This window comes from Watersipora subatra, chromosome 11 (genome assembly GCF_963576615.1).
Source record: "Watersipora subatra chromosome 11, tzWatSuba1.1, whole genome shotgun sequence".
NCBI classification, from domain to species: Eukaryota; Metazoa; Bryozoa; class Gymnolaemata; order Cheilostomatida; family Watersiporidae; genus Watersipora; species Watersipora subatra.
This window is the reverse complement of record NC_088718.1, coordinates 27,034,354-27,061,734: the sequence shown is the minus strand read 5'-3', so window position 1 is coordinate 27,061,734 and position 27,381 is coordinate 27,034,354. Positions and strand designations below refer to the sequence as shown.

At 37.0% G+C, this 27,381-nt stretch overlaps 1 protein-coding gene across 1 annotated transcript; it reads right to left on the bottom strand.

Annotated features, from left to right (window-relative positions):
- Window positions 1-8: 8 nt before the first annotated feature.
- On the bottom strand, window positions 9-19,098 carry LOC137408462 (calcium-responsive transcription factor-like). Its single transcript, XM_068094999.1, has 13 exons — window positions 18,902-19,098; window positions 18,331-18,441; window positions 15,363-15,463; window positions 15,085-15,274; window positions 14,187-14,279; window positions 11,746-11,908; window positions 10,853-10,956; window positions 9,637-9,739; window positions 9,291-9,435; window positions 7,206-7,323; window positions 3,567-3,758; window positions 805-960; window positions 9-358 (listed from the first exon to the last, which is right to left on the bottom strand). Exons 1-13 carry the CDS (start codon window positions 19,074-19,076, stop codon window positions 294-296), a joined length of 1,716 nt encoding a protein of 571 aa, XP_067951100.1. The 5' UTR covers window positions 19,077-19,098; the 3' UTR covers window positions 9-293.
- Between the last annotated feature and the right edge of the window lie 8,283 nt (window positions 19,099-27,381).

Below are 27,381 nucleotides of genomic sequence, written 5' to 3'. Positions count from 1 at the left end.
ATGACGAGTTGTGAATATCGCTGTTTATTATATCAAGGTTGAGCACAAAATATGAGGTAAAGTATGTAACCGATAGATAACACAGAGACAAGTCGATGATCAATGAATTGCACGTGGTTGATGAAAGACAAAAGAGAAATATAGTGAGGCGCACAAATATTGGGATAACTCGTAGTTTTACGAGACTTAGAGAGCTGCGACTGTCCATGAATTAATACAATAGAAATAAATAAACTAAATGTATGCCAAAGATCTGCAAGCTGCGTAGATTTGCATTCCAACCACTTCATCATCTATTCCATCAATTTCAATTGCGTTGGGCAGGTCTCATGTACAACATCTCCTTCTAGGGTCATCTCTACAACGAATAACATGACATTATTTGATAAGTCAACATGACACCATCTGACAAATAAACATGACACGCGAAAATGCCATCTGCTTACAAATGAGTACACAGCATCACTACATGCTTGAAAATGACATCCTCTGACAAGTGAGCACAAAATATTACCACATGATTGAACGTGACATCAACCTGACATCAACCGATGAGTGAGCATGTAGTATCACCACCTAATTGTGCATGAAATCAACTGGCAAGTGAGCATGCAGTATCATGACATGCTTGAATATGACATCAATCATAAAGAAACCATCAGACAAAAAACAACCTCTAACTACAATAAATGTACATTAAACCAGACAAAAGGACTATGGTCCTGACGCAGGAAGTACAGGGATGATAACAGTCGCCATGATTCAAGCAGCACCCAATTGATTATGATCAAGCAAGAGTCTCACCTGCTACTTCATGGGCTGCATCAGGAAGTCCAAGGTCCAATTGCACACCTTCAGTCGGAGGTTCTGGCTCTGGTGGAGGCTCTTCAAGGTTAGTCTGAGAATTCATGACAGAACCGTCGGGCTGGGCTTGAGCATTTGTGTTAACCTCAACAGGTGCTGTCAATAACAACATCGAGATTGTAATATATAATAATAATAATGAATACATATATCTCTGACTATACTGCACTGTTCCTAGAAATATTAACAGTTATACATACAACTCAGGTTATACTGTACAGCTTCTAAAAAGAAATATGGAAATATACAAACACATGCGGATATACTATGATACGCTGATGCAGAGTATATAATCTGTAAGGCTTTGCGCAACAAGGAGACTACTTGCAGCTCTTTTGTGAGAAAAGAATCATCTCCTAGTCGGGTTGCAAACATTTTGTGCACCAAAAAGATACAAAGAAGTTGAAAGAACAGAGAGAAAAACAAGGTAAATGGAGCCTCCCTAGCAGCATTTAAGGTAAGTTAACTCCCTCATTAAATTTCATACTTTTATTAATCTGTGATATCACACCGTTAAACCTCTCCTTGTAATTGCCTCAACATATTAATTGCCAAAAAAACAACCTAAAATACATTTGATTCGACACCCACAGTAATTTCGAGCTTTTTGAGCTTAGGTACTGAATTACAACAATTAAAAATACATTTTACATTGGAATATCCTGCTTTAGGTGGTTTTGTTCGTAGTAAAACCTAAAGGAATGGATTAGTTTGTATTCAATTATCTTATAGAGGAAATCTTGGATTGAGATATCAGCACATCGAAATACGCACTCAGTCCCAGAATGCATTACGCTGGTATGTCGAGGTATGATTAGTGAGTTAAGGTCATATTATGGTTTCAAAATCGTCTCCTCCGCAGAAGACAGAATAGCCAATTATGCTCTACGAATTGAATCACTTTAGACAAAATAAAAACTGTGAAAATGTTGCAACATTCAGCTGCATTCATTTCTTTCCACCTAACATGTGACATCATAAAATATGTACACGAGATGACAATTCCAACTATGTATGAGATGACAATTCTTACTGCGCATGAGATGACAATTATAAAGTAATATGAAATCAGCAGGATAAGATCTTTACTCGATGTTATCGCAGCAGAATATCAAATAGACAAATGCTAGAAAATCTCCCAAACAAGTTTAAACCATACCTAGTCTAAACTATCTGCATCACTTAATCTGTCATTAAAGTAGTCTTTTTTATCAATTTATTTTTTAATTTATTTTTTAAAATCGTAATTATATTTCATAACGAAATATGACATATGCACAGCATATGATATTATCAGTATGAAATATACATATTATGCAGTAAGCTAAAATACATTACACTGTGTAATCTTATCATCAAACACGTGTCTGTCCCTAAACTTGAGTAGGGTAAGTTAGAATACTTAATCCTACCACCGAATCTATGCCTCGCAAAACCAACACCGCCAAACATATATCTGTACTGTAATTTCAGTAACAATAACCACCAGTTTACACCAGAATACCAATTTATAAATTTAGTTTTCTATACATAATTAGGTCTTTTTATATAGTTTACATATAATGCATTTGTTTCAATACTATGTAATTATTTACAGTATTTGTCTTTTAACCTCTGAAACTAATTAAACAAAATACAATGCATATGAATGTTAGCTCCGATATATGGCAGTTTTAACATATACAGTGGAACCTTGGTTCTCGAACGCAATCCGTTCCAGAAGGTTGGTCGAAAACCGAGTTGTTCGAGATCCGAAACAGGTTTTCCTATTAGAATTAATATAAATAAGTTTTAATCCGTTCCAAGTCGATTTAACAACCTCAGTAAATTATTTTTTAACATTTTACACCATAAACTGTACTGTAGACCGCATACTATAAATAAAAACGGGTAGATATAGATTGTGTTTAACTTTAATAAAAAAAATTTTTTATCAGGATGAAAAAAGAAAACAAAAAGTAAACACTTCATATGCTTTGCTCTTAAAACATCAAAAACATTAAAGGTTACGATACAATACAAAAAATTGCAGAAATTGATAATTGAACAGTAAAAAAATGCAACAGATCAGTTACGTCAAAAATCGTGTGAAAAAGAAAATAGAAACAGCAATGGCACGTTTACTTCACATCTTTGAAGAAGAATCCTCCTCCAAAACAATTTAGGGTAACTCGACTGGAGAAGTTGTGTCCCTAGAAAATCTCTTAGGTAGAGGCGACGTCCTCCCAGATGGCTTCTTTTTGTAAAGAATTAATGACGTGAAACCTCTCCATCTTTTAGAACCTTCCAAAAGTGGCTCATAACAAAATCGTTAAACGTATAAACATGCTGTTTCCAGAACTGTTCCGAATGTTTAATTCAAATGCGCAATTCAAAATTCGAGAACCGAATTTATGGTCGAAATCCGAGACGAACAAATCTCAAATTTTTTGGTCGAAAACTGAGTTGATCGAGAAGCGAAGCGTTCGAGAACCGAGGTTCCACTGTAACTCAAATACCGAGTAATTATGAAAAGGCACAGTAGGGAAGGATAAGGAATAAGGCTTGGAGAGGTAGGAAGGTAAGGAATGAAAAATCAATGTTAAATGAAGGGAAAAGAATTAAGAGGAAGAGAGAGAAATATCGGAAGGATTGATGAAAGGAAGCGGCAATGAGACAGATCTTTGAGGTAAAAAATAATGAAGTGAATAGTAGAAACTCACTAGTTTTAAGGAGAACTGACTGAACCAGATCTGTAAGCCGATCTCCTTCCGCATCAGTGCCGCCATCGAGTGTGGGAAACATGCTGGGGTGGAGCCGGGCAAGGAGGGCAGCTGTTTCAGGGGTGAGACCGCCTGTAACTTGTGTGCTTCCATCTGACATATGGGTTTCCACTCTAGATATTGTATGCCCATCTGAAGCAAATTCTATATACATGAGACCTTATATTTTATCACTGTTGTAGCTACGAGTTTGTTTCTTTGACATAACTGATACCTCAAAATTATTAATATGCAAAGCCTAAATAATATACAGCGGAACATCTAGTTGCAAAATTAATTTGTTCCAGAAGTCGTTCAGTAAGTAGAAAATTACCATATATATGTCCTAACTCATTCCAAATCCCAACAAAACTCGGATATAACATTATATAAGCTATAAATACATGTAATGGTTAAAAACTGTAACACATATATACTAGAATTATATTACTACATAATAAATAAAAAGTACACATGGAAAAAAAGCCGTAAAAATATTGGTAAAAACTACGAACGGCATGCTTGTTTGTTTTACCTTTGGCTGCTCAGACGAAGCTAAGCAAAGACTGCGCGGAGTGGGAGAACGGCCGTCAGAAGAGGTGTCTACTGTAATGTTTTTTTAGTTTTGGTTAGCCCATAACAAACGATTTTAAGGACTTAAATAGAAGGATTTATTTTAATCAGCATGAACTGAAAAAACTATGCTATCATTCAAACAAAACTTAAATTGCTAAAAACGGAAGTTGTGCTTTGCTGTATGTGATGTATGATAACTCCAAATTATACAATAAGTGAAAACAAAACACTTGTTTACTGACTTTTGCTAGTAAACTAAACTGAGTGAGACATAATGGAGGTCACGCCCACTAGAGGCAATCGGGCCAAAACACGAAACAATCAAACAGGCTACGCAACTGTGCGCATCTCAAAATATCGTTCGGAAGCCCAAAAATAATTTCTACCAAAAAAGATTTTGTAACTTGAAAACTCCATTGGTAATCTTTCGTAAGTAGACATTCCACTGTACATGTACTACCATTAAATGTTTGTGTAAGAAAATCTGCATACTTGTCTACAAACTTGTCCGCCATAGTAAAGATACAGCATGTCATAACAAGTAAAAGCAAACATAATGTCAACAACAGTAAAAGTTCAAATGCAGTAGATGCTCCTACAACGTAAACAATCCGTTTCGTGAACGTTTATGCTATAGGAATTTTACGTTATATGAACAGCAAATTATAAAAAAATTGCCTAATCCATTCCAATATCTTTCCAAACTCATCCCATTGGTCCTTCAACAAAGAAAAAGACAAGATTAAACTTTTTAATTTAATGATTGTACCGTAACTGCAGTATTATTGGTTTGTATCGACAACTTGTCTCCTTTTTCTTATCACTCTCACTCGGTTCATGGTTGCGATAATTTGACAATAAGTTATGGCGAACACACCACTTCAATCTCAATTTACCTCAAGTCTATTTTTTATTCTAGACAGCAACGTCTACTTTGCAAAAGGAAAACAATAAAATGTTTTATGTTTAGAACAAAGTAAAACCAAAATGTTTATTATAATTATTGTAGTTTGGAGTTTATTATTATTGAAGTTTATTATAATAAGAGCGGTGTCTATCTGTTTGTCCACCTATCCGGTGAAAAGGTTCAAGGTTATAATAAAACATAATTTTCGATGATAGTCCAACTCGTGACATTTAGATCAGTCAACCAACACTCTAACCGCGACAGCAAATAATATTATCTGTGCTTTACCGACACGCCTGATGATCTCACATGACACACTAGACTGCCAGTCTACTAGTATATACAGTAGACCTTATATATATAGTATAATAGAGATACCCTGTACATAGTTTTCTCTCTCAAGTGCGACAAGAGTGAAAGCGATATTTTCAAGGCTAACCGCGAGATGCGTGTTATTCAAATCAAATTTGAGAACTTGTGCTGACTTCACACTTTTCGTTATATGGAAATTTTTATCTAGTACAGAGTCAAAACTGGCCATAAATTATTTAGGTATGTTATCTGGAATTTACGTTACGTTATAGGAGCGTCGTCGGTATCAGTTGTTGTCTTGATAGAATTCAGAGGTGAGTGTATGCGTATCTAGACTTAATAAGATTAACCCGTTAATGTTTTTCATAAAGTACATTAAAGACTCGTTGAAATTCTTTTTTTTAACTTTTAGATTTGTCAGCATTTGGGTTGTTATTGACAGATCTTGAGATCTCGCAAAACTGGGAAGGTTTTCAAGAGCTTGCAAAAAACAATAAATTCGGTCATTAGATGAGATCGTGCAAGCTTTAGTTTAGGGAGAGACCAGAGTAGAAATTTGAACATTTGCATCGAGTTAAGCATACTAAGTTCGATTGAACATACAATAATCATCAGCTCCTATTTCTACTTTAACAACAGCTTTAGTCCCCTTTGTAATGGCCGCATATTTAACAAATATGAACTCCAAGTCTCTACATTTCATGTTAGCATTCTCTTAAGACGCCTCAACTGATGAGAGTGAGAGTATGTAAGACAGCAACAGAAGCAATAGTAGTAGATGCAGAAGGTGTCTAGAATAATCTTTGGCAAATAGTATGCAACAACAAATAAAAAATTATTGCGATAGATGATTACATTATATAAGAATAGTATGCAGTAAACAAGGTCTACACATGTTGATGCACAGATGGAGATGAAGGAAATTGTAACATGATAAGGATCCATGCGTTTCCATGCTTCGAATGGGTTCGTAGGTTCAATGATTCGGAGTTGCCTGCTGCTGACAACTTTGCACCCTACCATTTTAACGATTCGGAGTTGCATTATATTACCTTTAAAAGATTAGTGATGCATTCCTCAACACAAAACTTGTTAAAGTTGACTCACTTTCAGGTCACTGTTAAATTCATGTGTAGTCAACTAGCTGCATTAAAAAGTAATAATTTCATCATCCTTGTACGAACAAACCACCCTTAGCATATGAATATGACTGTAAAAGTAAGAAGTTCAAGCAGAAACAGTAGTGAGCAGCGGTAGAATGTTTTCATATGAGAAACCCGCATGGTTATGTACTGAAATTTTTTACTTCCACTGAGGAAGAACATAGCCAAGTATTATAGATTGGGTCCATCAGCAGTGAGCATTTCTATGATGTCGAAGCACAAATTTAGTGAAATCAAATTCAGAAGCAACTCTAAACCCATTTGAGCATGGAAACGCAATGATTATATTCGCCGTGTTATTTACTCAGTAAAGACCGTGATGACAATACGACCGTGACAAATAGATGACCGTGACAAATAGATGACCGTGACAAATAGACGACCGTGACAAATAGACGACCGTGACAAATAGACGACCGTGACAAATAGATGACCGTGACAAATAGATGACCGTGACAAATAGATGATTGTGACAAATAGATGACCGTGACAAATAAATGACCGTGACAAATAGATGACCGTGACAAATAGATGACCGTGACAAATAGATGACCGTGTCTGTCATCTGGTTCCGACAATGTTTATATCTAAAAGCTAAAAATTTGTTATAGGATGCAAGACACGAAATAGGCAGACCCATACTTGCGTCATTTGATTGGCTGAGTGTGACTGTGACCGTTTCAGGTTGAGGGACGAGATTTGTAGCCCAGTTACTGGTCCAATCGTGGTCTTGATCTAAGGCTAATGTGTCCATGCTTGCCTGTGAAACAAACACCTCAACAGTCAACCCAAACACATACATCTGCAAACCAGACAAGGTTTTATTCACTAAGTTTCCATACAATGATAGCATAGTGATACCCCCATGGAGCGCTGCAATGTGATCATGGAAACAGCCGTGTCGCTCTCACTCTGTCGTGATTCAGTGTCGCTGTTTGGAATCGAAACAGCCGTGCAATGCACCATCTTCGTGTCATGCAAACAACGACCCTCGAACATGTGTGTGCATAAATCTTGTTTTTCTGTTGCTTCATATGTCTTGACATAAAGCGTCGCAAAACCATCGCTCTACTATTATAGTGCTCGACGGAAACATAATCTGCTTTAATCTACTATAATAGTGCAACATAATCTACTATAATAGTGCCTTATAGAAACACTATCTGTTTATCGGCCCAGAGTAGCGCTTCAGGACTGGTACATCCAGGTGTCCGCTGTATACACTGTGTTTCCATGATGCGCATGATTCGCATATTTGAGCCAATCTGCAAGTTATCCGCGTCATGGAAATGGCATAAATCAGCAGGCTAAGTGAGTTTTGTGATCGCAAAACTATATCGAATCTATCATGCTTACGAATCATGGAAACAGCACTTGCGAATCATGCGCATTAAAATATCGTGGCTATTCCATTCTAAATATTTTCACGCTTCAGTCGTTCTTATTTCGATTTGAGCAGTTTCAATGTGCCAATGTTCTGAAAAATTGCAGCTAAGCTAAAGGGGTGGTCACATGAGAGCCGAAACGACTTAAACGACGTCAGTGTCAGTTGTAAACTGTTCGGCCGAAGACATTTCTGGCTGAAACGAACCATTTCGATCCTGCTCGAAATTTGGTGGCCCAACCTCAGCTCTTATTGGCTGGTTAAAATTCTAGCGAGCACGAGTCACATTTTTCCTTACGTGTGTGAGCAAAGTTAAAAAAGAAATGGGACGATCTTTTTATTTCGTTATTAAACAACATGAAGCGATTTACGACAAGGCTCACCCGGACTACATCAAAAAATATGGTGTCATTTGCAATATTTGGTCCTACATTTCGAATGAAATGATAGCACAAAACTATATGGAATTCGTTGGTAAATAAGTAAAATAATTAAAAGACGTCATCCATTGCCATATGATGACATACTGTAAAAGGACTTTGCCGGGATTTACTCAGGCACAATGTAGCTTGTGATTGTGTTGCATAAATGTAAGAGAATGGGTGTGGTTTTCTTTCGTGTTGAATATGAGTAGATATGTAGAAGTAACATGTCATACTGATCCTGACGAAGAATCGTTGACTGATTTAATTATGTAAAACCACGGTACTATGATAAAGACTGTTTTTGTTTGTTATGTACTCAGCATAGAAAAACATTCATACGACAACAAAAGTATAATTTTGTTGATGGAAGGGTTGGCAAAATCTTTGTATCGAGTGATTTGTTTTGAGCACCTGAACGATATTTTGATAAATCTACTGCGTAATTATAATTAATGATTGTTCCTCAAAGTTTTTTGTTTACAATAGAAATATTTAGCTCAAGAACATAAAAACTACCAATGAAACAGTGTCCTGTCTCCATGCGTATAGTATCTAGGAAGTGAAGTGACTTCGGATGCCGTGTGAAATGTGGCTTAGCCGAACCAACCTCTGAACCGAACCAAACCTAAGTTGGTTCGGCCATCGGGTGACTACGGCTTTAACGTGACAAGACTGCGTATCTATTCATAGAATCATTAATTAGGCTAATACTTGACCTACGGGTCGAGCGTTAAATGCACATCATGCAGGTGTTCATTGCAAAGCTCTATTGCAAAGTAACTCGACTTGCGCACAGCCTCATGCGAGTCATGGAAACATAGTGATAGAAACTATCCGAAGAAATCAACAATGAGAATGAAAATGCATGCTCGTTGAAGCCTGTAAAGTGGTAGAGATGATGAATAGAAAAAACCTTACTTCACGAAGAGGGAGAGTGCCATTTTCTATGTCCAAGAGCGCCGTGTGAATGTGATTTTTTAGGTCGCTGACAGTCGGGAAGAAACTAAGGTGATGCCTGACTGGAGGCTCCTGGGTGTCGAAAAGTTCCTTTTCCACAAACTTCCTGTAACCAGCAATGGCTAGCCATTGATATCGAACACGGACCTTTGGGATGCCAAAGTGAGCGGCTATCACTTTGAGAACAGATACAGGAAAGAACTTGCTAGAGTTAATAGATAGACTAAAGTATATTGGATGTTTTTCATGAGGTATAGTAGAACTAACCATTACATATTTCTAATGGTATTAATGTAATAAAACCGACCGTAACATCTTTCTAATTGTAGTAATGTGTTGTATCCCTGAGGCTACGATCTCCCTAATCTTCTGAGCTACAGGTTCGGCTAACCGTGTGGTCGTAGAGTAACCTACAAGAAAACACACCTGTTGTCTCGTGTCATCAACAAAGTGGCTGTATTTTTATAAGGTTTATACTAACACTCGCACCCCACATTAGTGAATGGCGGATATTGGCCTAACACTTCATACCGCATGTGCATAGAAATGTCATGGCTAGCCTACATGTGTGACTCATAATTACTTTAATGGTTTAAAAAATATTTTTTCCTTTTGTGTTATTTGACTGCTTTAAAATGAACTTGGAGAAAATTTTGACAGGTTTTATCATAAAGAATTGTTTTATATTTATTGTATTGCATTTATTGAAAGTAATGTTTTGTATTGGATTGTTTTTGATATTTAAGGTGGTCTGACTACTAGCATGTTTGAAGATTAAAATCGACTAAACCTGGTTGTGGTTAAACCGCTCAGAAGAAAGATACATGCAAAATAACTTCACTAGTTGGTATCGTTGCAATAGTTGCTATCGGCTATTGCGCACTACGGCTGCACGTAATGATGCAACATTACCTGTCTCTATTCTGCTGGTCTCTTTGCAACTATAGATGTCATAATCGCGCTTTCACTCGATTTGAGTGTTTGAACCGTGATCAAGTCTTGTCGATTATAATTTTGAAACATCCTGGCAGTTAGACCACCTCAAACATCAAAAATTATGACAAATGATAGAAAAATACTGATACTTTCTGATAGAATCAACTGAAATGTTGACAATTTTCAACATGTAGCCATAACTTTGAACCGACGCTAAGTCGTCATTGTTAAGTAAGAACTACATATAATAAAAAATGAATGTCACAAACTCAAAACTCTGTCTTGAGGACTACTTCAATAATATCACAGTTACTATCCGTAGTACATAACAATAATATCACAGTTACTGTCTATAGTACATAACAATAATATCACAGTTACTGTCCATAGTACATTACAATAATATCACAGTTACTGTCCATAGTACAGAACAATAATATCACAGTTACTGTCCATAGTACATAACAATAATATCTAAGTTACTATCCATAGTACATAACAATAATATCACAGTTACTGTCCATAGTACATAACAATAATATAACAGTTACTGTCCATAGTACATAACAATATTTAAAGGCACGTACTGTTGCCGGAGACATCGTAGGTTTTGGTGAGTTGGACTGGCCTGTCGTCAGGTAGGTATCCATGGTACTCATGGGAGCTAGGGGTTGGCAGCTGCAGGTAAAACCTGTAACAAGTGGAAAGTCAAATAGTTTCCCTAAAACCCCGTCAAAAATGGTCAAGTGTACAATAGAAACCATATTTGCGATTTACGATCAAGGAAAGTCCTCGGTAGAAATCACTTTCCAATCGAGCCACTAGTGACCAAAATCTTACCGAGTCCATTATCAGACAGAAGATGAGCGAGGTGAATAGAAGAGAGCAACCTTTAACCTAAACATTGAACATGGTCAGTTGTTACACTCCAGCTTGTTTTCTTTTACAATTAAGAGATGCCATTATTCAGGTCATTCCCTCTGCTGGCTGTGAGTTCATGTGCAATCCGAATTACAAATGTATTATGGTATGCAAACCTTAACAAAATTATCTTATAGCACCACTTTTTACACTTTCAGTCTTGAGTCATAATGCTGGAGTAAAAATTTTTGCGTCTCACATGGCATGTTTGATGGTGCATTCCAACTTAATGTATGCTCAGCGCGCCATACAACGCTGGTAAATAGTTGGTAGTACACAGAGCCCAAACATTTGCTCAGTAAAATAGGCAAGGAAACTAATAAATAAAATAAATAAACAAAAAGTCTTTTTATTTGTCAAGTCCTGAGTATTTGCTCTAAAGATGTGAAACTGAGGCATCGCAAAACGCTCGAGTCTTTATGCAATAATCTCTATGTCTATGTCTTTTAACACACAACATAATAGTTAAACCTGAGGTAGTACTTGGTCGAATCGAAAGCTTAGACTGAGAGAGAAACAGTACAACTAGAATATAAGAAAGCATACGCAGTGCACCCACCTGTCCTCCCCTTTATCTTGGAAACCAGCACGCTTCAAAGCGTTGAATGAGTTGTCCATCATATGTTTGAGCTCCCGTTTCTTTAGATTTGGTGGTATACCATATTCTGGAAATTTCCTTACCTTTTTAACATAAATTCGGGCAGGACACGAGTGCTTGAAATCTGCAAGCAAACAAAAAAGGACACGCATTGACATCATGCTTAGGAAGAACACCAACCACTTTCTGTCACTACATGCAGTGACTATAATATCTAGCCATTACATGTACCTCTCACTACATGCTGTGACTATAATATTTAGCCATTACATGTACCTCTCCACTACATGCAGTCACTATAATATCTAGCCATCATCTCTCCACTACATGTAATCACTATTGTATCTAGCCATTGTCTCCCCACTGAATAAGAATGCAACAAGCTACTTCGATCAAGTGAGAATACACTGTGGTGCCATGGCCTTTAAAGGCTGGCTGCCCCTACACACCATGCCTAGATTGCGCTGTGTAGAAATATCTACTGTCATCCAATGAGGCTAGAAATAACAAAGCCCTTATACATCGCCTAGTTACACAAATAAACAAAAGCGCTGCAAATGAATAGGTTAGAATAATACAAAGATCAACACATGTGCATTAATCTATTGCAAAGTTAACTATGGTAATACTTGGAAATAACAGTGTTCCGACACGCGGGCGATTTGAGATACGAAGAACATTATGAGCAAACTTTTGCCTTGAAATATGAGAAGAATTAGAGAAACGAGCATACGAGATGGTTCTCGGCGGAACCACTAAGTAGCCGAGTATGTGAAAGGCTGCTTATGAGAACGGTATTGCTTGGTCTTTCTCGTCAGATGAGTTTGTAAAAGTTTTAAGGCCAGCTAATAGTGGGGAGTAAAAGTGAAAAGCATAAAGAGCCGGAATAACAAAAATATGAAAATGAAAACAAAATTAGAATTAAGTGTAACAAGACTAAAACTTGTGAGTATGCTAAGTTTGTTCAAGTTCAACTTAAAGGATGACTTGCAACAAAATTCACATTACAGTTATTTGGTATCAAAAGATTCACCATGTCTTACTCTGTTGTGTTGTAGGTACAAAATATGTGGAAATGTGAGTACAAACTTTTAAAAGCTCAAAAACGAAAAGCGGCCGTAGATTGGAATATCTTTATTTCGATGACGTAACCACGAAATTTGGTTATCGTCTTGTCACGTATGTTCTCACGTCAATTGAAAGGCCAATACAGAGCTCAATATAAAACTTATCGTAGTACTAGTTTATGACAAACACTTCGAGTTTTACCGAAGACCCCGTATCAAATATAGATGCTCGCTACTTTACAGTTTTGTTTCGGCATTATTCAATCGTCAAGTCGTAATCTGATCATGTGACCCAATACTTCGCAAATAATTTTTGCAGCACTTTTCGATTATCACAAATGACCAACAGACTCGTCATGATTATCAGACAATGATATGTACTCCTTTGAGCTAAGGTTAAAAATTTTAACGATTTTTTACGGTAAGTTATAAGATATCAGTGCTAAAAGTGACAGCATTACAATGACGATAAAACAGACGCGTAAGAACAATAGACATAGTTTTATTGAATGCGTGAAGTATATTTGTGAAAATATTTTGACGAATAAGGTTGAAAGAAAGTGTAAACAGAAACCATCTCTCACAACGACATCCCATTTGAGCTGTTTTGGAAAGGGAATCCAAACTACGGCGGTCTCGTGTGGCTGCGATTTTCTGTTCATTTTTGAGCTTTTAAGAGCTTGTAATCACCTTTCTACATATTTTGCACCTACAACACAACAGAGTAAGACATGGTGAATCTTTTCATATCAAATAACTGTAATGTGAATTTTGTTGCAAGTCAACCTTTGAAGTTTAGGTTATTTATGTGGTGTCACAAAAGTGTGGCATACTGAACATGTTGCTGTCAAGTCTCTCACACCACTGTTAGCCGCTACCATCTGTTTCAACGGTAAGAATTCCATACAGTACTGTATATAGTAATGCCAGGTTTTATTGCAGATCATAACCAATAGATAAGTATTTGTACTTTGTGAGCCCAAGTGGTGAAACCGAACAATTAAAAACGTTTTTCTATTGTAAAATCCTGTGTTTAGGTATTGTTTCACAAGTTGGGAACGGATTCATTTGCGTTTCCTTACTTTATATACAGTAAAAACTTGATTTGAAATACGAGTGATTTGACCAATGAGCGAGATCCCGGAACGTATTAAGCTCATATTGCAAAGTACTGCTGTCCTTTATTATGCGTATCACCAAAACCCACCTCGAAATGTCATAAATTTAAGCACAGGTACAGTAACAACTCAGTGATAGTTGCAGCAATTTCTGTGCTCTAACACAACCTGTCAATGAGAAGATGGAGCAGTGCGTGTATGCATACGCTTGACATACCAACAAAGTTGCTTGCAGATGACTCTTTCCCATCACTTTTTGCACCTCGCCTTCTTGGTCCAAATTGACACTCCATGACTGTAGCGCGACTCCCTGCAAGGATGCGACAATTAGGGTTTAACAATGCTATCGAACAGGGCTGAAACATGCAGAGTCACTAAAACATGTAGTCACTGGAACATGTGAAACTGCCATGTCTTCATTACTCATGATCAAAAGGTACTTAATGATGGCAGATGTACTAAAGCTGTATCCAACAGAAGTTTTAGAGAGCTGTGTTGCATCATTTATGTGAAAATGTAGCCTAAAGTTTTGGGAATGTTTCAATACAAACTAAATTGGAGTATTTGTTCTGAAGATGAGCAAAAGTTGCTAGTCCACATTTACAGCTAGTGTTGGAGATGAACTCTTCGCTTGGAAGAAATCTACAGGCAGAGACTTGTAGATAAGACTGCCTCCCTCACCGTACATAAGATCATAGATATTTAAATAGCATCTAGTGTACAGTATATTGAGCATACTGAGTCGATTAGCTAATCTTCCTGTGGGGAGAGAGCGGACAATCACCACAAACTTGAAGTGAGTAATGACTAAAGCATAGCCCCCTGACAGCGCCTACAGTAATTATACACTACTGGTACTCTGGCAGTCTTGTGTGCTGAGAAAGATGGTGAGGAGTGCCGATAAAGCATGGAGAATAAGTATGCACACAACCCTTCTGATATGGTAGAAGGAGGATGATTAGCTTAGGTGTGAGAATGTTAGCTGCTAAGCCAAATGTCAAGAGTTCGAATCCGGTACGATGCAAGAATTTTTCAAAACTCCATTGAATTAACACCGGTCTTATCAAAGTGAAGATCGGTCATCCAAAAACAGCATGATATGACAAATGGCTCACCGCAGTTAATGAAAGGGATGCCATCAAATGGTACATATTGTGACTTCCACATCATCCTAGCAGATGGCCTCTTGCCATCTGGGCTCTGACGAGTGCCCCAAAAGCTATTGGTCTGTTGTTTGTGAAGAGTAAGAACTATATCCAAATCGTACTCAGTCGCTACCCAGCCTCTGAAGTAGTGTCCAACCTTCTACAATGAGCAAGGTTTCCACCTTTGTCAGAGATACGAGCTTCATAAAGTTACGTCAGGCAAGTTAAAATATAGAATGACATGATACCTCGCAGTCATTGATCATGCTGGCCCACTGAGGAGTGTCCGCAGGTACAGATTCAGCTATATTTACGCTGCTAGGGACGATGTGCCATAGTCGCCCATCCCCTGCAAGATACGACATACAAGGCAATATAATACTAAGAAATATATAGAATAACACAACAGCAAAGACAGAAGATTTCTAATTTAAAAATTTCAGGTTTTTAATGAAAACTCATAACTATAATAGATACAGTAGATGCTCCGAAAATGCAGTTACTTCGTTCCGAGAATGTTTACATTAAAGGGAATTTTCCTGATAAAACAGTAAAATACATGTCAACTGCACAATTGGTTCCAAGATCTTCCCAAACTCACCCGCCTGTTCCTTCAAAGTGAAAAAAACTTGACTTTTTAATTTAATGACTGTACAATCTATCTTCTATCTTCATATACAGTCAAACATGGATAACTCGCCCTCGGATAGCTCGAACACATGGTTAATTCGAACGTTTTTTTGTCTGTTCCCACGTAATGATAAATTGCTTTAGATAACTCAACCTCAACTTGGTTAACTCGAACAGTTTTTTGCCCAACGGCTACCGAAACGGTTGTTATCGCTTTACAATATCACTTTATTCCAAGCCATAGAGGTAAACCTCAACTTTTCGTATTCATAGGCGTCGTTATTACCACCATCGGCAAAATATCTTTGTCAATGACTTTTCTAAAGGTTTGGTGAAATTTGATTTTTATTAAACACCCGCTTAGCGATGGCCCTTCGGAAGCAAGGAAAAGTAAGATAACCTTTGCATAAACCTCAAGAAAAATCGGCAAAATTGATCTTGGTTAAAACACTCAAAAGAAAAAGATGTCTTTTCTTCTGAGCATTTCAACAACGATCAAGTTTTGCCAATTTTAATCTAAAAAACTTCCTGGCAATAACATCACCTCAAACAACAAACCAATCTCAGGTGATAGAAAAATCTCTATACTTTTTGATAAAATTTTTTTAAATTTTACATTAGAAGCGTTTAATTTGAAACAAGCCATTTATGCTTTTGATTTATATTATAGTTTGTATATGTACATGTATCTACAGTACTAATAAATAAATAAATAAATACATGCACTTGTGACAGTGCTCTGATAACTCGAATGCTCTGATAACTCGAACACTTTTGCTCGGTCCCGTGAAATTTGAGTTATCCATGTTTTTAACTGTATATTTCTCAAAGTATGTCTGTCTGCATTCCGGCCATAGCTATTAAAACCTTGGAATAAAGAAACCGTACCAAAAATGATTTGATCTCGAACACTGCCATTCATCAGTCCGACACCCTACCCAATAGGCCACAGAAGTTGCGTTGTTTGCTTGTCGATATAAGTCACTATATTGTAGCACACACCCAACGACTTTGCATACCACGCAGGGTGATTGCGGAAGTAAGTGATTGTCATTAGTTAGCTAACTAAAAATTTTACCATTGGCAATCTGGCAGGCTAATAGCAAGTTGAAGGCAACTCTCATTACTTCTCATTGTTTATAAGCTGATTTTTAATACCCGGGCAACGCTGGGTAGCACAGCTAGTATATATATTTCTCAAAGTATGTGAATCTGTGTGTCATTCCGGCTATAGCGCACACTGATCATTTTACCAATGCGGCCACGTGTTACGATGCCCCTGTTAAAAATATTTTTTGTAAGGTTAAATTACTATACCCCGGGGGTCAAGACCAATTCTTCTCACGCGGAGAATTATATTGTCTCCGTGGAAAGAGCTCAACATTATCTTTCGGTTCGGTCAGGCAAAGACAGTATGATATCTCATTTTTACATTTGTAACGGTATCGAGAAGTACCAGTAATATCGTATTCAAAGTTTTGATGAATAGCTTCTGGTGGAACAGTAACCTTTTTTATACACACACTTCCATGCAAGAATTTTTATTAATATTTCAACATATTGAGGATTTTCATTTTGTTTTCTCAGTTCGCATTAATTGTATCATTACGGAATCATCTTTTATTGTAATCGTAGCAAAACAGACTTAATTTAGCTATTACTTGCTAATTATTTCCCATTTACATCTAAACCTTTTTATAGTCGTTTATTTTTTAAAAATTTATTTGACCTGCATGAAACATTTTCCTCATGATATGAAGTTTAAAAGTTGTTTGACAAAGTTGGAAAACCTTTACAGTCGTTTTTATTTTCTCTCTCTATTTATTTCAATTACACAAAACATTTGTTTCATGATATGTAGTTTGAAAGTTAGAATGGCAAATGTTGTTATATGTTAAATGCAAATCGATTTTCTGTCCAAAAACTTTTTATCACCCGGGCAACGCCGGGTAGTACAGCTAGTAACTGTAGTATTATTGATTTGTATAAGCATTTTTTTTATCACTTACACTTAGTTTAAGGATCATGATAACGGTACTTTTACGTTAAGTTAAGGAGAGTGCACACTTTCAATTGATTTTCCTTATTGTTTCTTTACAACAAGATTTATACTGCAAAAAAAGAAAAAAATGTGGTATATGATTAAATAAAATATATACAAATACCTTTATATATCTCTTTTTCACTCACAAACTTGACAGGAGAGAAAAAAATACTTCTAAGGCTATGGAACTCTCTTTGTTCAAATTGAATTTAAAAACTTGCACCGACTCAATGTTTTACACTATATGGCATGTCTTACGAAATAAATTTACATAAATTCTTAACGTTCCTTAACATTCCATGGAATTTATGCGCAAGGAGTGCCGACTGTATATTATATCCCACAACTTTGAGTAAATCCAAATACATTTAGATGATCTAAATATAAAATGGCTATTGACCAATTACAACTCTTAACTTTCTATTTTTCTCACTGCCTGTTAGGTATGATTCTAAAAAATAAAAAGAAAGTTTTGACTCTGTTGACTTGCAGCAATACGCCACTAATCTCTATCTATTACCTATCTATGTGAATGTACAAACCTGAACGATAAAGGCTGTTTGCCCATTGGCCAATCTGTAAAAGGTCAGCCGTGTCACTATCAGCTACTTCCTGGCCAGCTCCGAGAACAGTAGTATCTTCAGAACCTGACTCTGCAGCCATAACTTATCCATATTAGGTGGGAAAATATGCTAGGATAGGAGTGCAGTGCAAGGTGATGGAGCACAAATTTCAAATCTGGGACTGACCAACTACATTTTTCATTGTTTCAAAATCTAATACCAACTAGACTTATCTCATAAACCAAATCAAGCACCAAATGACTACACTTGTCACATTTAAAATATCTAGGACTCACAACACTTGTCACATATACCAAATCTAGTACCTACTACACTTGTCACATAAATCAAATCAAGCATGCTACACTTGTCGGATTCAAAAAATCTAGCACCAGCAACACTTGTGACATATACCAAATCTAACACCCACTACAATTATCTCATATACCATATCTAACACCCGCTTCAATTGTCACATATACCATATCTAGCACCGATTATACTTGTCACATACACCATATCCAGTATGGATTACACTTGCTAGACATACCATAGCCATCAGGCTTATTGTTGACACTGGCGGTCTGCTCATAAATGATCAACTTTGGTAACTTGAGTGGTGGGCTGTCGTCATGGCTAGTTGTCTGTATTTCCTCGGTCTGTACTTCCTTGGGCATAGCGGTTGCAGTGCCTATGCAAGTAGTGGTCACAACTTCTGCAGCCATTTTAACCTTGCTTCTTGTAGCCTTTTGCTGCATACCAAATGAACAATATTAGAATGCATCACAGCTATTGCATATTATAATCTTCCAATGAAATTTGATCATTTTCCTTCAGACGCAAATAAAATCGTTTAAAGCGTATTTACTAGACACCTTTTGTAGTAGCTTAAACAACTGACTATCAAACTTCCTTTAAACAATTCCACAAGATTCTTTTACAAAGACTCTAAACCAAAGATGGCCAAATAACTTCTGTGATGACCAGCTTTAAAATATGTACAAATGCAAAGATGAATCAAACTGCTTGTTCTATACTTTTATATCTCATTATAATCTCGACATTTTCATGATGTCACTTTTCACCAAAAACGACAAGCAGTTTTGAATAATTGAAAAATCTACAAAGTCATGAGAAATTTTAGGAATGATGGGTTAAAAATCAAAAGATAAGATAATGATAACAAACTTAAACATAAAATCTGAAAATTACACTTGAAAATCTACACAAAAAATTCAAAACATTGCAATTTGATTAAAATCCACAATTTGGCAAAGGTCTCCCTAGACAAAAAGCACATAATCATACTCTTGTCCAGCAATGACTAACATATTGGAAGGGATTACTGAAGGAGACATAAAATGAAAGTGCCACAAAACTCAAACAGTACTTTTACAAAACAAGGCAGTATTTTAACAATAACCACTACAGGGTTGTTTGAGGAGTTTTATGAGCAATAGGTCATGACACCAGAATTGCTCTCAATGGTGATAATGATTAATGATAAGGCAGATGCTCTCTCAGGTCTTTTTGTTAATGCGGATCAGCATAAGACTTTCGTTACAAACAAAACCAAAGCTCAAACCATAAGTCAATACTCCACATATTGTGAAAGTATAGAGAAGTTATGATTTGCTTTTTCCTACTTGTTAAGGCATTTTACATCTTATGACACTTTTACAAATGTCTACAGGTCAGCAAAACATGAATGATCTGCCCTGGTTTGAAATCTTCTAGCACCCATGATATCTTTTACCAAGGGACTAAAGACTTCCAAGACAATAAAAATAAAGGCACATCAGTAAAACTATACTAAGCGATATTCTGACTACAAATAAATTGCAAAAGATGGTCCTTCTATATGATAAGTTTTAGTGAAGTGAGACCAAGCTGACGAACCATGCTTCAACCTGGGTTCGAAAAATGAATGCATGAAAACAATGTATTACCGTAAGCGTAAAAAAACTCTTGAAATATCAGCATTGTATTATGATGGAGACCTACTGTGGCTGCTTGATATTACGTGTTGTGTGCTGCGAGTAAATATTATCTGCAACTACATAACTGTATAAATCAACAATTTTAAATGTCTGTGATTTTGATTTCTCACTGTTTCAAGGCATATTCACATAACAATGCTCCAGAACCCTCTATTTCATAGAAATTTACTGAAGATTTTAATTCCCTGCACAGAGTGAAAAGTCAGGTGGTCTGAGAACAAACAGAATTCACTATTTAAAACTATGTTAAATTGGATAAAGAAGCAATATGTGGCATTTCCCGTCTAGTTTCAACAATACCTGTGGTAAAGCAAAGAAAATCCTTTAGCATAGATTATGCTGCCTCAGAGGCTTTCTGATCTAAATTGAATATTTCACCACAATTGAAAAGTGGAGACAAAATAAAGCTAGGGATTCCCAGTTGAATGAAGGAAGAAAGGTGATACCAGAAGATGAACAGATGATAAAATTATGAGCCTGGCATTTTACAGAAAAGAGGAGTTTCTGTTGGTGACCTACTGAACTATCAACAATGAGTCGGTTGTGCAAAATGGGCTGGAGTTCAAGGGTGACACAGTCCACAAAAAATGGAAAGCTTTGTATGCCCAGCTCTACATTCTGCACATCAATGTGCTAATACTATTTGACAAAAGACAGGAGAGTACCTTCGGCAGACACTTGAGAAGTATAAGTCATGTATCTACAAAATCTGCCCAACATGTCATGAGTCACTTTGTTTCAAAAAGGCCATTCATTCATGCAACAAGGGTTAGCACTGAGCTACGTTATAAAAACTAACAGTCATATGTGTTCATAGTGAATAACACAAGTGACTATATTAATGTAGAACCGCTACCTGATGAGACATCACCTATGATTATATCAATATGCAAAAGGGCTTTTCACACCATAGAAGCCACATGTGTTTCACTCAGTCAATGCACCATACTAATAGTCACGAGTTTTAGAAATTTGTGAAAGCAGGAGGCCACACATACTACCTCATCGGCAAATCACTTCATGCTTTCAGTCTTCGATTGCGACGATGTGCTTTAAATATGTCGTAAAAATCGTTGTGACCAGCAAACTGAAACTTGAAAATTGTAATCAATGTCATAGTCATTCAGATTGCGATAGTTCTGTTACAATATATGAATAACTAAATCACAATCAAATCATCAGAGACTATGTTAACAATATAAAATGACCTGTTGGATTATCATCATGATACTGCATTTTAGCAAAATATAGCAACTATCAACTTGATTGGCTGCTATCCTTGAGATGTATTTGGCAGAATTGGGCACATTGTTATTTTCTGGTCTAATGAACAACTAAAATGTGTGCACTGCACAGACAGATGAGAATGTAAGAAGTGAGAGAGCAACAATTTCTTTTGGGTTAACATACTGACTAGTTCGCCGCTTGATATATGCAGTTCATGCTGTTTGACTGGAAAAAAATCGAATACCAAGTATTTTTGTCTCTAAAACATTTTCGTTGTTTGTCTAACAACAAATCAGTGTTGAAAAACTTACCATCAGTTGTATTTTTGGTTTTAGTTGAGACACGGCGACTTTGATGTTCGTGAATACTTTCTATGTACTAACAAGTTATTACGATATAATTAATCATGAAGCTACTAATACTACCAACCTGATAGCCTCAATACTAACATTGATAGATTCTACACTAACAACGACTAATGATTAAAGTGAGCCACTTACTTGAAAATACAACATGGAGACAGCGTGACAAGTGATGCACACCTGCTTTACCACGAGTTGGAGAAACTTGATTTTCTGACTGACTCCGATTCACTACTAATCCAAACTCTATTTCATCTTCCGGTTTTTAGCCTGTAGCCTGCTACTATGGAAGGTTTGAAACAGCCCTCTGAATTCTGTTTTGATGACAATTTATCTGAGAACTTGAAGAAGTTTTGAAGAAATTGTGAAAATTACTTGATAGCCATTGGACTTCTGTAGAACGAGAAAAACTCTCTGCCTGGTCCTGAATCTACTGAAAATACTGCTATTGCAAGAAGGCAGATTGCATTGTTTTTACATATTGCTGGTTATGAAGCAAATGAAGCACTTCCAACTTGAGGCTCCGCCAGGTAAAAGTAAAGCAGCACTCGCGGATGTTCTAGATCAGGGGTGCCCAAATGGTGGCCCACGGGCCTGATAAGACCCTCCAGCTGTTTTTATCAGGCTCCCCCCAGCTGTTGTAATTTTCTTAAATGTTTTGAAAATTTTAAAGAGTTAGTTTGGCAATGCATTGTTATTGTATCAGTAGTAATTATTAGTCATCTGGAATGACCTGACCAGCATTATTGACAATACTGAAGTTTAGTTTTGCATTAGTGTGAGGGATTTCTCAGCATAAATTGTTTGATTAGGGAATATCCAACAGTTCCCCATTTGAGATTGGTTCAACTTTAGTTATTTACATACAGGGAATTTCCCAGTTTGCATTTTAAGGACTTCTACTAGGACTTGAAAAAATAATTCATAAGCATTCCTGGCTTAGAGATAAGTAGACAGAGAAAACTGACGTTTTAATCCAGACTGGACTACATAATTCTTCTTTCACGAAGTAAAAGGGAAACCTATATGTTTGATGTGCAATAATCCAGCTGCTGTCAACAAGGTAGCAAATGTCAAAAGGCATTACACTCAAAACCAATCTGACTATGACAGAAGATTTTCTTCAGGTACAGCTAGGAGGCAGGAACAGCTTGATAGACTAACAAGGCAAGCTAAGGGACTAATGACTATAGTGAGGGGAGCTACAAACTTACAACAAAGAGCAGCTACTGCTGGGTATGAGGTTTGTTATAAAATTGCAAAGGCAATGGCTCCATAAAGCCGTAGGGAACTGGTCAAAGAATGCATGGTTTTAGCCATTCAAGTGCTCTACCCTGAAAAGCAAGATATTCAGCAAGCTGTTCAGTCAGTACCGCTATCTAGGAATACATGTACACGATGGATAGAAACTATTGCCAATCATGTGGCTGAAGGAGTCATATATAACTTGAACAGGTGTGAATCATTTTTAGTTGCAGTAGATGAGAGTACTGACATAAACGATGTTGCTCAGCTGAGTGTGTTTGTTCGGTATTATTTCAACAATAAGTTTAGTGAGGACCTTGCAGCAGTTATTCCCCTCACAGAACGTACGACTGGAGAAAATATATATCAGGCATTCAAGGCTTACATGGACTCCCATAAAGTTTCAATGCATAAGATAATATCTGTAGCAATAGATGGCACCCCAGCTATGGTGAGTGTATATTCTGGTTTGGTTAATCGTCTGAAAGATAACAATACTCAGATAACTGCATTTCATTGTAGCATACACGAAAGCATTCTCTGAGGGCAACTGAAAGATGAATGTGGAAGTCTTATGATTGACATAATGAAACTAATAAACTTTCTCAGATCAAAATTGTCTTGACGACACCACCAGCTTAGAAACATTCTACAGGAGTCTGATTCCCAGTATGATGAATTGTTAGTACACAACAATGTCAGGTTAGTACCATATTGCTATCTTCAAATTATATTTGACGTACTTATTTTCATTACATTATGGGGTAAAAAAGCACTGCAAAGTTGTGAATTTTGTCAATTATTTTTAATATATAATGCACAATGTACTTTAATGTATTTGTGCAGATGACTGAGTAAGGGTAGAGCTTTGCACTGAGTATGGTCTGTAAGACAGCATATTGAGCAGTTTCTTAGTGAGATTGGAGGAGATGCAGCAGAACGATTTTTAGAGATTCTCAGATCGGAGCATTCACTGAGAGACATGGCTTTTCTGATAGACATTTTGGCTCATCTGAATGAACTAAATTTGAAATTGCAGGGTAAAGGTCGTAATGTGGTAACTCTGGCAGACAGTAACATCTTTTAAAGACAAACTCCACTACTTTTACGAGGACATAAAGAGTGATATGAACCACTTTCCAATCATCAGGGAATTTGTGAATGGTCGTGATGATGTTGTGGACCTTACAGCAGCACGCACTTTTCTCATTGATGTTTCTTCAAAGATGGAGCATTGCTTTGCAGCCTTTGATAGTATCAATGGCATTATTTAGCTAGTTGCATGCCCATCTCAGGCCCACCAGCTTTGGAAAGCCCAAGTTGATAACTTTCCTCATGTTCAGACAAGTGTGGCAGAATTAGAGCTGTGTGATTTAAACGCAGATATACTGGCTAAAGCTAAATTTGCTGGGCAAACTATTGTAGGGTTCTGAATGCAACCTGCTGTACAAGAGAAGTATCCTATGCTATGCAATATGGCAGTGCACTTACTTACGTTCTTTGGTACAACTTACTTGTGTGAATCAATGTTTTCAAAGCTGAGATTTATAAAAAAATAGGTATCAGAGTGTATTGACAGAGGAACACACTCAACAGTTTTTAGCCGTAGCAGTAATCAAAGATAAACAAGATATTGCAGAAATAGCTGTAAAACAGCAAACTGCAATGTGTTTAGCAACAATAGCTGCAAAACACACTCGCTTCCATGTGTCTCATTAATATTGCAGGTATTTCCTCTGCACAGTCGATTTTGTTGAGAATAAACCTACATATGTTGTTATGTTACACCTTGTTACTTTCATGTTTATGTTCATATATATATGTTTACGTACACATTACTTAAAATACACATACATATATACAGCTATATTCATACTTGGCCCTCCTGATAAGGCCTGGTTACCTGTTTGGCCCACCACCGAAAGTATTCGGGCACCCCTGTTCTAGATGTTTCAGAATTAATGTAATCTAATAAAAAATGAGTTATGTGAATGGTATGTTTTCTGTAATGTCATTCAACCTGATGGCGAGCCTGTGGACACTTTTGGGAAAAACATTCGTCCTCAAAATGTAAAGTGTGACCTTACTGACAGGAAAGACATGATGCTGTTATGCAAGGTTGTCTTAGGTCTCAGATCTACAAAGTTGAAAGAGAAGCTACTTTGTGACAACACAAGGAATCTAACAGATGCTATTGAGTCAATCCCTGCATCGGAAGTGTCTCAGTAACAGATGGATTTGATGGCAAAAGGTAAATTTGAGGCTCTCAACATTCACGAGGTAGATGTCCTGCATATGGAAATATTTGTAGAACCTGTAAACACAAAAATCATTTTGGAAAGAAGTGTCTAGCAAAGTCTGTTGGCACTGCTGAGACTGATGTGGATCAGCAAAAATGAGAGATTCTTTAATTGTAGGAGTAATTAATGTTATGGTTTTTTCTGGAAAGTGGCTGATGCTAGTAATTCTGACCTAGAAAAAGATATGAACAGTTTGTTTGTGAGAATCATTGAGAGTTCTTCTGCTGCTCTTGAGTTCACGGCTGAAAGCTGATCCTTTGAAGGTTCAAGCTATTGGTGATGTGTCATCTCTAACTTATGTAGCTGGTGTAGAAAAACTACAGGAAAGAAGGTAGGACTTCAGGGTGTAGAAAGGCACCCATAAGTTCCTCAAGCACTACATTCTCAACATGACGAATCTGACTGAACTACTGAGAACACTTCTACGCAAGAAAACACCTTAGGTATAGGGTACAGAACAAGAGAAAGCTGTTCAGTCTATCAAGCACTTGCTCAGGTGCTGGCTTATTTTAATGGGCAAAAAGATGTTCATTTACAAGTAGATGCCTTACAATCTGGTTTGGGAGCAGTGTTGCTTGAGGAAGGACGTCCAATTGCTCATGTTTTGAGAGCTTTGTACTCTGCTAGCTGGTGAAATCAGATGAAACTAACCACCCTCAGGTAGTAAAGGAGCTGTTGACCATTGTCTTTGGATGCGAGAGATCTCACAGCTATCCTATGGACATTTCCTTCATGTTGAGTCTGATCCCAAACCACTCGTGTCTATCACAAGCCTTTACACAGGGCATCACCTAAACTGCAACAGCTTCTAATACAACTGCAAAGATATGATATAACCCAGGTTCAGTATGCCTCTGACAAACTACTATACTTGGCTGATACCCTCTCTAGGCTTTATCTGACAAAGTGTCCACAGAACAGAAAGAATTGGATGGAGAAATTGTGATGGTGCATACTGCACAGATGGCTGACAAGCTAGCAGATGAGTTAAGAGAAGACTACTCCGATGACCCAGTAATAAAACAGTTGCATGATGTCATTTACCATGACTGGAACTGGAAGTGTAAAGCTCAAATGCCACAAACTTTGCAATCAAACTGGTCTGTAAAGGATGAACTATATGGAAACAATGGTTTTATATACCTGGGCGAGAGGCTAGTGATACTTTTCGCAACAAGAAAAAATATTTCCTCTATGATTCATGCTGGGCATGAAGGCATACAGAAATGTCGAGATCATGCAGCTAAATCTATATTCTGGCCTAGAATAAATCATGATATCTTTAAAAGAGGTTTAGTGTGCAGAATATGCTATCTTTAGCATTTGACAACAAAAGGAGACCTTATGAACTCACGGTGTACCTGAGCTACCATGTAACATTTTAGCCATGAATGTACTAATTAAAGGAAAACAACTACCTTGTTGTGGTCAATCGCTTGTCATGCTTTCCAGAACTTCGAATGCTCACAGGAAAATCAGCCACTGATGTTATTATGGCGTTGAAGTCAATCTTTGCCATTCAAGAAGTGCCAATATTTATCTTGGCTGACAGCATGCCTTTTAACAGTTATCAGATGAAGAGGTTCACCAAAGAAAGGTCATTTAAAGCTCATACTTCAATCCCGAATTATCCGCAGTCAAATGGCATGGCAGAGCGATATGTTCAGACAATCAAGTTGTTTATGGAGAAGTGTAAACACTCCCATGAATATGTCTATTGTTCCCAGCTATCCTGTAGGGGAAACTCCCATTACTGGAACCATTTACTCACCAGCTGAAATGCTATTCAACAGAGGTGACCTGTCAGTCACAGGACACCACCTCAGACAAAACCCTGAGCAAGCTACAGATCAGCTGAAACAGAATAAAGCATTGCAGAAAAAAACAGTATGACAT